The 15,263-nt window shown below is 52.3% G+C and overlaps 1 protein-coding gene across 4 annotated transcripts in view; it reads right to left on the reverse strand.

Moving 5' to 3' along the window:
* LOC144943686 (plexin-A2-like) overlaps positions 1-15,263 on the reverse strand; it is a 295,017-nt gene that overhangs the window by 274,238 nt on the left and 5,516 nt on the right. For all 4 annotated transcript variants that reach the window (XM_078871418.1, XM_078871419.1, XM_078871417.1 and 1 more), the window contains exon 2: positions 236-506. In XM_078871418.1, the coding sequence (XP_078727544.1) occupies positions 236-375 (140 nt within the window). In that variant the 5' untranslated portion in view covers positions 376-506. The remainder of the gene's footprint in view (positions 1-235; positions 507-15,263) is intronic.

Below are 15,263 nucleotides of genomic sequence, written 5' to 3' on the forward strand. Positions count from 1 at the left end.
GTGGGAGGCTGGGTGGCTGATTAGGTAGGTGGGTGGCTAGTTGGGTGGGTGGGTGGGTGACTGGGTGGCTGGGTTGGTGGTTGGTTGGGTGGGTGAGTGGGTGGCTAGTTAGGTGGGTGGGAGGCTGGGTGGGTGGCTGGTTGGGTGGGTGGGTGACTGGGTAGCTGGTTGGATGGGTGAGTGGTTGGCTGGGTGGCTGGGTGGGTGGCTGGGTGGCTGGGTGGGGATCTCTCACCTGTGGATGTGTCGCTCGGCGTGTACGCTCACGAGACAAGCGAGCACGGCGAGGGCCGCTACGGTCAGGCGACCTCCGCTCACTGCCGCCTTCGTTGTCCATCGGTGACGCTGCTGCTGCTGTCGCGTTCTCCACCGCATCCTGGAGCAGCTGATGCTCCACCTTGCTCCAGCTCTTCCTTTGCCTTGCCCTGCCGCGTCCGCCTTGCCCCAGCCACAGCGCTGGGCTTGAGGTCAAGTGAGGTGTCCCTGTGGTTCAACTCTGATGGTGTCTGGGGAGATAGGAGAGAGAGGAGAGAGGGGCAGAGAGGGAAGGAAGCAGAATTAAGTGTTGGGTGGGGTTTCGGTTAGGGGATCGGTGGCACTGTGTCAATCCACTGCTGGATGAAAGGCTACACCATGCCGTGTCGGTCATCGGTGTTGTTTGACCACACCTCGCCGCACTGATGAGTGCGGGTTGCTGAAGGGTGGGGAATACGCGGGGTCGGTTCGGATATCGCTCACCGCTGGTGTTACCCACGTCCCGAAATCTAAGTCGGTCATAGGGCAATGCTCTAACTACTGTACCACCGCCCCCCCCCCACGCGAATTTAAGTGAAAGCAAAACCGAAGCATGATGCTAAACCTGTAGCACAAATCATCCGTAATGCACCCGGTCTCAGAAGCTAAGCAGCTCTTACACTTTAAAGAGGGTTTTTTTTGGATTAGATCGCGTCAATAGAAATGTGTCGTTAACCCACCACCACCCGACACAGCCAGCTAGTAAGGTTACGTCCTTGGTGGCAACACAACTGTATGTTAAAGTTACAGTCATCTCGGATCATTCTTTACAAAGACTAGTGTGACCCCCCCCCCCCCCCCACGTTACAGACACACGGACAAACGGACAGACAGATGAACAGAGGTAACAGTAAAGTGACATTGAATAAAAATGTGGTTTACGGAGTGGTTTTCACACGGCCATGCCACCCTCGAGTCCGGCTTTAACATCTTTTGTGCGCGACAGAAGAGAACCCCGTGCATCCGAGCTCTGCCTTATTCTGGTTGGGTGAGCCTCAGGCACTGACCAATACTGAATCCTGCAAATCCTATAAAGGAACCGTAAAATTTCGATCCATTTGTCAATCCACTGGCCCATTCACTCACTAGAGAGTAGAGATCAGCGGAGACGTAGAGCCAGTGGTAATAGGTGTGTAGGTGTGTGTACGTGTGTGGATGTCTGTAGGTGCGTTTGTGGGTATGTGTGTGGGGAGCGGTAGCGTAGTTGTTAGCGCGCTGCGCTACAAACCCGGCGATCCGAGTTCGATTCCCGCTCACGGCCACTAACACCAGTGACGATTATCTGAACCGGTATTGGGCCTCCCCTAGGTCGACTCAACCTTAAATGAGTACCTGGTGCGGTGTGTAAACATCGCCACTGGGGAGATAAAGGCGGTCGGGCGTGGTGCTGGCCACCCACCCCCTTGTGTGCCGTTCTGGCCTTCATAGGTGCTCGCTAACAGCACTTGCCCCTGCAGTCTGTTAAGGCTATAGGGGGATTCTTTGTCTTTGTAGGTGCGTGTGTGTATGTATGTGGGGAGCGGTAGCGTAGTGGTTAGCACGCTGCGCTACGAACCCGGCGATCCGAGTTCGATTCCCGCTCACGGCCACTAACACCAGTGACGATTATCTGAACCGGTCTTGTGCCTCCCCTAGGTCGACTCAGCCTCAAATGAGCTCCTGGTGCGTTGCGTAAACATCGCCACTGGGGAGACAAAGGCGGACCTTCGTGAGTGCTCGCTGGCAGCACTTGTCGGCAAAAAGCTAGACGGGGGATCTTTGGGGGATCTTTGGGGGATCTTTGGGGGATCTTTGGGGGATCTTTGGGGGAACGGTGGCACAACGGTCAGCGCACTGCGCTGCGAACCCGGTGGGTGGGGCTCGATACGCGCTCACGCTACACGCGTATCGTATCGTGGGAATTGTTTTGACCATACTTCACCACGCCGGTCAGTGCAAGGTTCAGAATAAAAGGCTAACCACTCCACTACCGATTTCTAATCTAGAAGATGCAGCTACAAGCCCCGTGCATATGACACGCACGGATTATAGGTAGGGGGCCGGAGGAAGGGGGGGTAAATAAATAATTATTATAAGAATATAAGAATAGTAGTTGTATTATAAATAAATACAAGGAATCGAATAAAGCTGCTGCGAACGAGAAAACGTGGTGTCGAGGATGCAAAAAAAAAAACCCGAGCTCAGCTGATTAGGATTCAAGGAAGCACGGAGCGGCGGGGAAGAGAGCGCCGAACAATCCATCAGTGACACACGCACACACGCACACACGTTTAGACACACGCACACGTGAACACACACACGTGAACACACACACGCACACACGTGTAGACACACGCACACGTGAACACACACACGTGAACACACACACGCACACACGTGTAGACACACACACGTGAACACACACACGTGAACACACACACGCACACACGTGTAGACACACACACGTGAACACACACACGTGAATACACACACGCTGGGCATGCGGGCTACATGACCCAGCCAACGCAGCCTTGCCTGCCGGAGGAGCTCACCGATGGGACTTTGCCCAGATCTTTCAAGGATTTGTGAGCTCCTCACACAATCCAGCCTAGTTAAACCCAGGATGGATCGTAGGCAGGCCAGCCTAAATGTTTCCAACCGGCGAAGATGCTCCATTAGGGGGGTCCACGTTTCGCAAGCGTAGAGAAGGGATGGAATGACTGTGGCCGAGAAGACCTGAAGCTTCGTGCGGAGCGACAGACCAGGTTGCTTCCACACAGCGTTACGCAACCGATGAAAAGATATTGCCGCTCGACTGATTCGGAGTGAGACCTCTGCTGTTAAACTGGAGCCGGTCATAAGCACACTGCCTCTCTCCACTACTGCCCCATCACCGATTGGGAGTTGTGGGGGTGGAGTGTCCGATGGGACAAAATACCCAGGCAGGTGCTTAGTTTTGGTGGGGCTGATGGTAAGGCCCCACCTCTTAGTGGCACGCTCCAGTCTCAGCAGCAGCGTCTCCAACTCCTCCTCTGAATGAGCAGCTATTACCAAATCATCAGCATACATAACGTGGTTGACCAATAGGGAGCCATCCCTTGATCGCACCCGGGCATCGATCAGCCTCCCATTATATCTGTACCAAATGGAAATTCCCCCGGTACAGCAATTGAAGGCTTCACGAACTACGCGGTAAAAATAGATGTTAAATAATGTGGGAGGTGGAGGACATCCCTGCCGCACCCCAAGGTGTACAGGGAAAGGCTCCGACTCCCGGCCACGTAGTTTTACCCGGGCCCGCTCACCATCATGAAGGTCCTTAATGATCGTCAGCAGAGGGTCAGGGACTCCAAAAGCACGAAGAACAACCCAGAGCCCAGGCTTACTGATGGTATCATAGGCCTTGACCAGGTCAATAAAGCAGAGATGTAGGTCTTGTGTAGCAGACGGACAGAAAATATGGCATCTGTGCAGGACCGTCCTCAGCGTGCCTAGCAAGGCGATGTTGAATAATCCTTGCCAGGACCTTTCCCGGCACACTGAGGAGTGAGATGCCCCTGTAGTTGTTACAGTCTGTGCGGTCCCCCTTCTTAAAGAGGGGGACCACCAGGGCATCCTTCCAATCCTGCGGAACCTGTCCAGTGGTCCAGACTGTTGTTATGATGTCATGTAGGGCAGTCTGTGAACAAACGCCACCCTCCCTGAGCATTTCGCTTGAGAGATCATCTCTGCCCGGTGCCTTTCCTAGTCTCAGACTCCGGATCGCCTTGAGTATTTCCTCAACAGATGGCACCTCAGCCAGCCACTCACAGGGGGTGACCTCTTCCAATATTTGAGGCACCGCAGCCTCAGCAGGGTTATCCCCACTTTGTGCCATGATGTTTTCCTGGCTGAGGGATTTCCCCTCCCCCAGGACCTCACAGAAATGCTCAGCAAATCTGTAAACCTATTCCTGGGGGTCGGAGATTGGATCACCGTTTTTTACCCTAATGATGGTAATAGGTGTGGCGCTGCAAGGTTACTTTTTTGATGGAATTAAATAGTGATTTGTGATTGCGGGCCACTGAGGCAGACTCTATCTCCTCAGCAACCCGCGACCACCACCCATCCGTGCAGCGCCTTACGGCTCTCCGAACCTCCGAGCGAAGGCTGCGGTAAACCTCCTCATTCTCTGACGTGAGATGCTGTAGCCGATGAGAGTGGGCCTGTCGCTTTTTCTAAACTAACCTGAACACCTCCTCTGTCAGCCAGGGTTTCTGGGGAGGTCTGGACCGCGTACCCAAAGCAGCCATTGCCGCTGCATGAGTCACAGTCCTAAACCTCGCCCATTTACCCTCGACATCAGGAGGAGTGGGGGACGATGCCAACCCCAGCTGCAAGCGATGATGAAATTCTCGCTTGCAACTTTCATCAGCTAACTGAGACCAGGCCACTTTAGGTAGGAATGGGGTCCTGGGTGTACACCCACCACTGGAGTGGAAGAATGGCAGGCGCATCTTACTGATGACTAGTCGATGGTCAGAGGGCAGATCAGCTCCACGGTAGGTCCTGGTGTCAAGAACATGGGCTCGCATCCGCTGGTCCGTCACTATGTAGTCCAGCAGATGTTCTTGCTTGGACCTGGCATGCGTCCATGATGTTGCCTGTTGGTAATTACAAGCCCATGGGCTGCACAAAAATCTAGCAGCCTCCGACCGTTGTTATTGAGCTGATCTGGCCCATGCCTTTCAATCACTCTAGACTAGGTGCCAGCATCATGACCAACTCGGGCATTGAAGTCACCCAACAAGATGACTTTGTCCCGAGTGGCCACTTTAGCCAGCACCTGTGACAGGAGGTCATAGAAGGCATCTGACTCATCGGCTTTGCCTGCATCCCTCCACGGATGTTCGTCTTCGGTGGGGGCATAAGTAACCACGACCACCACTCCTCGCCTCCGGTTGATGGGAAGGCGAGCCCAAAGTATCCTGGGGCTTACAGCTTCCCACACCTCACCGCCACGCTCCCACGCCCCCTTCATTCTTTTGTTCAAAAGAAGAGCCACACCCTGTTGTTTGGCAGTCTCCTGCCCCGAGTAGAGGATTGTCCACCCCTCGTGGTGGCAGGAGCCAGAACCGGTCCACCGGACCTCCTGAATGCCACAGAGATCCAGGCGGTACCGGTCCAGCTCCCGACAAAGGAGTGGCAGCCTCTCCTCCGCAGTGAGCTTTCGAACATTCCACGTGGCCATCCGTAATGGCTTTTCGTTGTTTCTGGAGGAGCCCCGAGGGTGAAGATTCAATCTCCTGGCTCCGCCAATTGGGGTTTGGCCAGGAGACGTCATAGACGCCTGTACCCCCGGGGCCTCCGGCACAAGCTTATTTGTTACAGGTTTATGTTTAATTGGTAGTTTCCTGGTAATTAATTGAAGGTGGAGGGGTTACCAGCCCCTCGCACCCGTCCAGAGCCCCCGTTTAGCCACTGTGGTGGTCACAGATGCCATGAGGGGAGAGGCCAATGAGGCATTGCCCCCCCCCCCACAGCACTGTCCACGACAGTGTTGCCCGTCCGGCACCGCGAGGAGGTAGGGGGTTGTTTTGCCACACACACACACGTATACACACACACACGTGAACACACACACGTGAGCTCACACACACGCGTGCACACGCACACAAGTGTACACACACACACGCGTGCACACAAATACAGGCACGCATGTGTACTGTATGTATACACACAAGACAAACATCCCCCGTGTAGCCTTAACAGACTGCTGGGGCAAGTGCTGTTAGCTAGCACCTATGAAGGCCGGCACGGCACACGAGGCATTGCGTGGCCAGCACCACGCACGGCCGCCTTTGTCTCCCTAGTGGCGATGTTTCCACACCACCATCAGCACCAGGGACTCATGTGAGAACATGTCGAACTCGGGGAAAGCCCAGGACCGTTTAAGATAATCGTCACCGGTGGCAGTGAGCGTGAATCTAATTCGGGTCACCGGGTTCGTAGCGCAGGGTGCTAACCGATGTGTCCATGTTTGAACTTATTTCGCACCGCACGTAGCCAAACAAACTAACCACTACAATACACGGTGTGTGTGCAGAAACGGACATGCACATCTTACCCTATGTGTGCACACACACGCGCGCTCACGACCAACACCAGTTGCGATTATCTGAACCAGTCCTGGGTCTCCCCTGGGTCGACTCAGCCTCGAATGAATAGCTTGTGCGATGTGTGAACATCGCCACTGCGGAGAGCAAGGCGGTCGGGCATGGTGTTGGCCACCCATCACCTCGTGTGCCCTGCCGGCCTTCATAGATGCTCGCTAACAGCACTTGCCCCTACAGATTATTAAAGGCTACACGGGTAATCTTTGTTTTGTGTGTGGAGGGAGGGCTGTGATTCTGCGCTACAAAACCGGTCATCTGAGTTCAATTCCTGGCCACGGCTAACAATTAGCGTCGAGTGCTCTCTGAAGCTAAGGCCAGCAGGCTGGAGTGTGTGTCATATGGTGAGTGTGGTGTGTGTGTGTTATGATGAGTGTGGTGTGGGTGTTATGGTGAGTGTGGTGTGTGTGTTATGGTGAGTGTGGTGTGTGTGTTATGGTGAGTGTGGTATGTGTGTTATGGTGAGTGTGGTGTGTGTGTTATGGTGAGTGTGGTGTGTGTGTTATGGTGAGTGTGGTGTGTGTGTTATGGTGAGTGTGGTGTGTGTGTTATGGTGAGTGTGGTGTGTGTGTTATGATGGTAAGTGTGGTGTGTGTGTTATGATGATGAGTGTGGTGTGGGTGTTATGGTGAGTGCGGTGTATCTATGATGGTGAGTGTGGTGTGTGTGTGTGTGTTATGATGAGTGTGGTGTGGGTGTTATGGTGAGTGTGGTGTGTTATATTTTAGCGTTCTGGTCCTGTCGCTACACTGGACACGGTGTTCATTTGAGGCTGGGTCGACCTAGAGGAGACACAGGCTGTCGCTGTTAGCATCGACATCATGCACATGCAGCCTGTGGATAGAGTGTGAAGGTGCTAATGACATTCACACCGGGAGTTCGTGATGATAATGATGATGATGGTTAAAGATGGTTATGATGATGATGATATTGATGATCGCGACATCATTGATTTCGGTTCAGATGATAAGGATGATGATGAATTTAATCATAATTGAATTGATGATAATAATGCTTACGTACGTGAAGTCTTATAATGAAAATGACATTGATAATTATTTCATCGACGGTGGGTTTAGTGATTAATTCATTGATGATGATCAAATAATGATGATAATATTGATGGGATAATGATCCCGACAGTAACAACAATGCTGCTGCTGCTGATGATGATAATGACATCACCGATGGGGTTGCAGATTACAATACCGAGGACGATCATTTGGAACTGCGCCGAGTTAATTCATCATCATCATCTCACCCTTCCCAACGAGCGGAGGGCAGTAACCCGCAGAGACGGTTACACAGCGCACAGCGAGACACACACAGAGAGAGAGAGGCAAAGAGCGAGAAGACCAGGCGAGCGAGAGAGAGAGAGAGACCTAGGGCAAGAAGAACAGGCGACAGCGAGACGGAGAGAGCTAATAGAGAGAGTGGGACAGAATACCAGACGAGAGAGAGAAAGAGAACGGGGAGAGCCAGGGAGAGCAAAAAGAAGAGGCGAGAGAGATGGAGGGGAGGACGAAGAGAGGGAGCGAATGAGGACAAACAGCAGCACACACCGTTCTTTTCACAGTCGGCGGGGCGGCTTGGGGCGGTGAGAAGATGGGAGGAGCATTGAATCCCATCTTCAAGACGTCCAACTTTTCACGGTGAGATGTGCGATGTTGCACGCGTACGCGAAGACAAAGATTCCCCGTGTAGCCTTAACAGCCTTTTGGGGCAAGTGCTGTGAGCGAACGCCTATGAAGGCCGGCACAGTACGCGAGAGGCTGGGTGACAGGCCCCACGCACGACCACCTTTGTCTCCCTACTGGCGATGTTTATAAACCGCACCAGATATTAATTTGAGGCTGAGTCGACCTAAGGGTGGGCCAACAACCGATTCGGATAATCGTGACTGGTGTTGGCCCTGAGCGGGAATCGAACTCGGGACGCCCGGTTCGTAGCGCAGCGCGCTAAAACGCTACGCCACCGCTCCCCCCACACAGACACAAAGACAAAGATCCCCCGTATAGCCTTAACAGACTGTAGGGGCAAGTGCTGTTAGCGAGCACCTATGAAGGCCGGCACGGCACACGAGGGGGTGGGTGGCCAACACCACGCCCGATCGCCTTTTTCTCCCCAGTGGCGATGTTTTTACACACCGGATCAGGTACTTATTTGAGGCTGAGTCGACCTAGGGGAGGCCCAGGACTGGTTCAAATAATCGTCACCGGTGTTGGCCGTGATCGGGAATCGAACCCGGGTCGCCAGGTTCGTAGCGCAGCGCGCTAACTGCTACACTACCGCTCCCCACACACACATACATACACACACACATGCACACATACGTACACACATGCATACGTGTGCAGCCCTCTTGTCAATCCACTGCTGGATGAACGCTATTCCTACGCCGTGCGAGTCGTCCGAGGTTTATTTGACCATACTTCACCGCGCCGGTCACCCACCTTTGCGAGCACTCAACACTCGTTCGTCGCGTTGCGCACCGTGCCTCTCTCGCCGCGACGCCGCGCCGACGTTTCACCCAAGTTCATTCATTTAGTTCAAGTTCATTGATTAGGTATAGCCCTGTGAGCCATTCGGCTCTTGAATCGGGTGCAACCGCAACAAACAAAAAACAAAAAACATGAACAAGAAAACATCTTAAAGTGACTTTGTACAAACAGAACCCCTCCCCCTATCCCGCTCCCCCCTCCTCTCCCGGGGCACATTCGGAACTCCACCTGCACGGTGTCCATGCCGCAGCCTGCGCGCGAGCCACGGGGCTCTCGGCTGTGTGATCCGCGCTCGTTGCCCGTCGCGGTGTCTCGCGCGGCCGCAAGTCCCTTGCGGGACAAATCTCCGACTCGCCCGGACGAGGATTAATCCAATTAAGGGCTAACAGAGTGTTGTCGAGGCCTCCGTAGTTTTTTGACCTAGTTATCAACTTGTCAAGACTCATTCATAGCGGCGGGTTTGAGGGAAATTACTTTCTAATTGATTAAACGCGGACGGGGAAAACATGCGTGGGTGTGTGCGTGCGTGCGTCTGTGTGTGTGTAGTGTAGTGTGTAGTGTAGTGTCGCGGTTAGCGCTACGAAACCCGGCCACCAGATTTCTATTCCCGCTCACGGCCAACACCGGTGACGATTATCTGCACCGGTCCTAGGTCGACTCAGCCTCAAAATGAGTACCTGGTGCGGTGTGTAAACGTTGCCACTAGGGAGACAAAGGCGGCCGGGCGTGGTGTTGGCCATCCATCCCCTCGTGTGCCGTGCCGTGCCGGCCTTCACAGGTGCTCGCTAACAGCACTTGCCCCAACAAGTCTGCTAAGGCTATGAGGGGGATCTTTGTTTTATTTGTTCGCGTGGCGGGCGGTAGCGTCGTGGTTAGAACTGCGCTCCACCCATCAGCGTTTGACTCCCACTCAGGGATTACAGCGGTCGTGGATATCCGAACCTGTTCCTAGACAACCCCCTAGGAGGTTGACGCAACCTCAAGTGACTTCCTGGCGCAGTGTGTAAACATCGCATCGACGCCGGGGAGACAAAGGCGGTCGGGTGTGACAGAGCACTTGCCCACAAACAGTGACACCATCAACAGGCTAGACGGGGAATCTCCGCGCGCCCTTCACAGCAAGTGCAGAGATATGTGATATTGCCCGAAGAGTCGCCCATTATTATGGAAATAAAACAATTCAGGCCAAAGTCTGCTTGATCACTGCGTTGAGTGCTGTTCTTGTTATTAGTTGTGCTTGTGCACCGCTGCCAACGCAGCAAGTGCAGCGGCATTGCGTGTAAATAATTTGCCTACTACGGTCATCTTCGTTTGTTCGCGTGGCTTTGCGTTTTTTTGTTTTCTTTAAATCTGTGGGTTCAATTTCGTGGTGTAAGCATTGCATTACTTTTTAATGAGCAGTAAGTGTTGGGGAAAACGCTGAGGGACTGTCAGCGTGAAAGCGCGCGTGTGTGTGTATGTGTGCCTACAGCCCATGCTCACGGCCAACACCAGTGACGATTATCTGATTCAGTACTGAGCCTCCCCTAGGTTGACTCAGCCTCAAATAAGTACCCGTGTAAACATCGCCACTGGGGAGACAAAGGCGATCGGGTGTGGTGCTGGCCACCCACCCGCTCATTTACCGTGTCGGTCTTCATAGGTGCTGCTCGCTAACAGCACTTGCCCGAACAGTCTGTTAAGGCTATACGGGGGGTCTTTCTCTTTGTCTGCCAACAGCCCAAATGATTTTCGCGCGCGCATTCAATCCATGGGGACAAAGGGGAGGTGAATTCACACGGCACGTGGGTGGAGTGATGATGGAGTGATGATGGAGTGATGGTGGAGTGATGGTGGAGTGGTGGTGGAGTGATGGTGGAGTGATTGTGGAGTGATGATGGAGTGATGGTGAAGTGATGGTGGAGTGGTGGTGGAGTGGTGGTGGAGTGATGGTGGAGTGATGGTTGAGTGGTGGTGGAGTGGTGATGGAGTTATGGTGGAGTGATGGTGAAGTGGTGGTGGAGTGGTGATGGAGTTATGGTGGAGTGATGGTGGTGTGATGGTGGAGTGATGATGGAGTGATGGTGGAGTGATGATGGAGTGATAGTGGAGTGGTGGTGGAGTGGTGGTGGTGGAGTGGGGGTGGAGTGGTGGTGGAGTGGTGGTGGAGTGATGGTGGAGTGGTGATGGAGTGATGGCGGAGTGATGGTGGAGTGATGGTGGAGTGGTGATGGAGCAATGATTGAATGATGATGGAGCGATATTGGAGCGATGCAACTTCAATGTGGATGTATCAAGCGCATGAGCCAACCTTACGTTACAGGACATGTAATGATTCAACGTTGATTCATGCTTTGTGCAATATTTCCTTTTTTCCCGCGCGATGCGGTTGTTTTTGTACCGATTTCTCTTCGCCTCCTTGCTGTGACTTTATTATTTCTTCGTCTGCGCTCTCATTGTTTCGGTCACCCAGGTCACACTCCTGAAAAAGCAACCCATCCAGTCCAGGAGAGTTTTCTCTGATTCTCACGTGGTTAAACTAGGTACGTAGATTGCTTGGGAAGGCATTTATCAAGCAGCCGATCGACCACGGCTGATGACGATGATGATGACCGATGCTACAGGCAAGAGCTGACTATAAACGTGGCTCGGATTGCAAGTGACGCTTATTGCACTGTCGCAATCATTGATGATGATTGCGAACGGATACATTTTTTTTGTTTTTAAAGATTGTGCACGTGTAACGAATAAAAAAAAATCAAAGCCAATGATTCTATCGGTTCAAAGACTGCTCAGGAGACGATGGGAAACGACTATTAACTCGATTGGCCACACAAAACCTGGTAGCGGTAATTCCACATCACCATGGCAGGGACCAGTCTATCCTTGGGGGGCACGCTTTGGAAGCAATGGGTTGGTGCAGTGGTTTGGTGACGAAATTATCACCTAATTGTTTGGGGGGGGGGGGGTTCGGCAATCGGTCAGGTCGGGCCCCCCCAATATTTGATTTGCGCGATTTGCGGAAGCCGGAAGTTACCGCTCTAATTAAATCAAAACTGGGACGTGGGGCGTAAGTGAAAGCACTTTCGCAAAATTAAATGTTAACCGCGTTTTAAAGAAGCTTTTATTCTTTTAACACTGCCGCTGTTGAAAACATCTCATCGTGGTGACTGTTAAGAGGGGGGGGGGGGGGGGTGGGCAACTCGTCGCTTTGGCCACCAGAGCAGAGGGGGGGGGGGCAAGGCACCCCCTGCCCCCCCCTTCCCTCCCAACCCCCGCGCTAATTACGCGACTGGGTTGGTGGATCACGCGGAGATTTGTGAAACGATCCAAAACTCGGCTGGGTGACAGGGCAGTGGTCAGGAGATGGCAGTACAAGCCAGTGGGATCGTGAACTAATCTGTGTGGACCTTTGAGCACTATCCCATTTGCTGTGCGTGGTGGGTGTTCTCAGGCTAGGGCGATCGCCCCCCCCCCCCCCCCGCAACACTAAACAGCACCACTCTCATCATTATCTTAATTGATAACTGTGCCAAACATCTCGATGCAGAACTCGCTTGAGTCAATTTCCAGTCATTCTACCTCCCTGATCACTCGCCTGTTCTGGCCTCTCTATGTGCTACGAAAAAGAGCCATTGCTCGAACCGTCCAGCTGGCATGTGACTTTCAGTGTCATTGACGAATCCGTTGATGTTCGTTCATATGTATGTTGAACTTCTTTCGCACCGTACGTAGCCAACCACGGATAATCGGCGGTGCGTTGGGGAAGGACAATAAACTAAAGACAAGAGGCAGTTTGCAATCTGGATTTAAAAGTTCCATAGCTCCCAGTGGCTGCCTAACATCGGAAGGAAGAACATTCCAGACGGCCACAGAAGCGCATCTGAAAGCGCTGCGCGATGCGGTGACCACCGCTGCCTTTGTTCCATGGCGAGCAGCCAAAAGCGGCCGCTGCTGTGAGGATGAACGCAGTTAGCGTGGCCGTTTACGCTCCTTGACAAGATCGGCGAGGTAAATGACATTTAAAATGTCTTCGAATATACTCTCTCGTATATAAATATAGCTGTTACAGAGCTGGGAATTACGTGACGAGACAGGAACACGCGCAAGGGGAGAACAAACGCACATTAGGGAACGTTACGGATGACTTAAATCACACACACACACACGTGTTCTTGGGGAAGACACATTCATGAAGCCAGAAGGTTCCGTGAATATGGCTCACTTCCCGAAACGTCGCCTATTGTGCAATCGTTCCATTGAAGGCCGCAGTGTTGTGATGAGAAGGAAACTGGCACTGTTTGGCCACATATGTAGGGTGGACAACAACAGGGATGTTAAAAGTGTGCTGGTAGAAACATGGACAGCCCCGGGAAAGAGAGGACGACCAAACAGAGTTTGGCTTGGCGACGTCATCAGAGAGTGGTGCCAGAGAGAGACGTGGCACACGACTTGAGCGTATTGGCACAAGGCAGAGAGGGAAAGTGGAACACAAATGACGAAATGTGCAGTGGACACTTACGGGGGCTATTTGCTCATGGATCGTGATGATGATGATTTCGATTTAAAGCTTTCGTGACTGCAGGGATTCATATTCTTGATTCTTTCGGTAAAGTCACGTAGAAGGGAAAAAAATAAAATAATAAAAATATTGTTTAATATTTTTATTATTTTATTTTATATAAGATGATGATGATGTTGTTGTTGGCGGATGTGCTGAGTCTTGCTGTTATTGTTGTTGTTATAGCTAGACGCAATGATGGCCGATGGTCGAGACTAAGCACGGAGTGGCAGGCAGGCAGCCAAAGGAGGGGGGAGAACACGGCCTGCAGAACGTCACACCGCGGAGATGGAGCTATAGAAATCGACTCCTGTATGAATGGGCCAGATTTCAAAGGTGCATCGCACAAGCGTGGGCTGTGGGTGAAGGTTTATGCGGAGAGCTTTGTCATCCAGCAAGTAGATAAATGGTGGATGCGATATATTCATAATCAACGTTTTTGGGTTAGATCGCGTTATTTATAAATGTGTCGTAACACTCCACCACCCGACACGGCCAATCAGCAAAAAAGTGTCACGTTGACAAAAGACAAATAGTTCACTGCTTTAGCCCACCGGTGTGTTGAAGCGTGAAATCACAACATTTACATTTACAAAAAAAAATTCAATGTTGTGGTTTCACGCTTCAACACACCGGTGGGTTGAAGCAGTGAACTATTTGTCTTTTGTCAACGTGACACTTTTTTTGCTGATTGGCCGTGTCGGGTGGTGGAGGGTTACGACACATTTATAAATAACGCGATCTAGCCCAAAAACGTTGATTATGAATAATATTGGTCGCGAAAGCCTACGTGTTAAACAGATGCTATATATATTTACCTAAGTGTTTATCAAAGACCAGCCAGTTCGCTGCCCGAGGCAAGAGGACGCGTCTCATCGTGTCGATGCGTGACTGTCATTTACAGACTCAGAGAGTATTGATCCACACCGGAGGAATCAGATGAGCTATAAAGCTCTTTCTCTTTTTTTTTTTCCGCAGACGTTCCAGTAGTCGGGTTGGGCGCGGGCCGATGCCCAACACTGCATGGAAAGGCGTCCCATGGCACCAGGTCCTCGCAAGCTCAGCGAGCGTTGAGCCTGCACGTGAGAGAGTGCTGGACCATGAGCGAGCGCCGTGCATAGCAAAGAGCTGACACGCGCAGCTGCGAAGGTTTTAGGTTGTGGGAGGAGTAGCAGAGTGTGGGGGCGGGGCAAAGCAGCGTTAACCCTCGTCACTATGCCCCTACCTCGACACTTTCATCGCCTTCTTGGTTCTTTCGGTAAAGTCACGTAGAATGGAAATAATAAAATAATAAAAATAAAACATAATACAATAATTCTTACGACGTTTCGGCCACAACGCAAGCAGCCGTCCTCAGGTGAAAAACAGGTCTGTCGAGAACAGGTCTGTCGAGAAGACAGACTTGTTCTTCACCGGAGGACGGCTGCTTGCGTTGTGGCCGAAACGTCGTGAGAATTATTTTACAATGTAAAATTTATATTATTTTATTATTTCCATTCTACGTGACTTTACCGAAAGAACCAAGAAGATGAATCCCTGCAGTCACGAAAGCTTTAAATCGAAACTTTCGTCGCCGCCTATGTCTTCCCTCGTTCCCGTCGCCAACCGCAGCCCGTATGGTCGTCAAGACGCTGTAGAGGAGGTGAGAGCCACGCGCCGCCTGCCGATCTTCTCCACCCACGGTGGACCGCCACTTGTGTTGGGTGGACAGAGGCGGGGGGGGGGGGGTATTTGAAGCCCTCCCCCCCCCCCCGGCACGCGACCCCTTAGGGGCGCCGCAGTGGCGAGATGTTAACT

This window comes from Lampetra fluviatilis, chromosome 32 (genome assembly GCF_964198595.1).
Source record: "Lampetra fluviatilis chromosome 32, kcLamFluv1.1, whole genome shotgun sequence".
In the NCBI taxonomy this organism is placed as follows: domain Eukaryota; kingdom Metazoa; phylum Chordata; class Hyperoartia; order Petromyzontiformes; family Petromyzontidae; genus Lampetra; species Lampetra fluviatilis.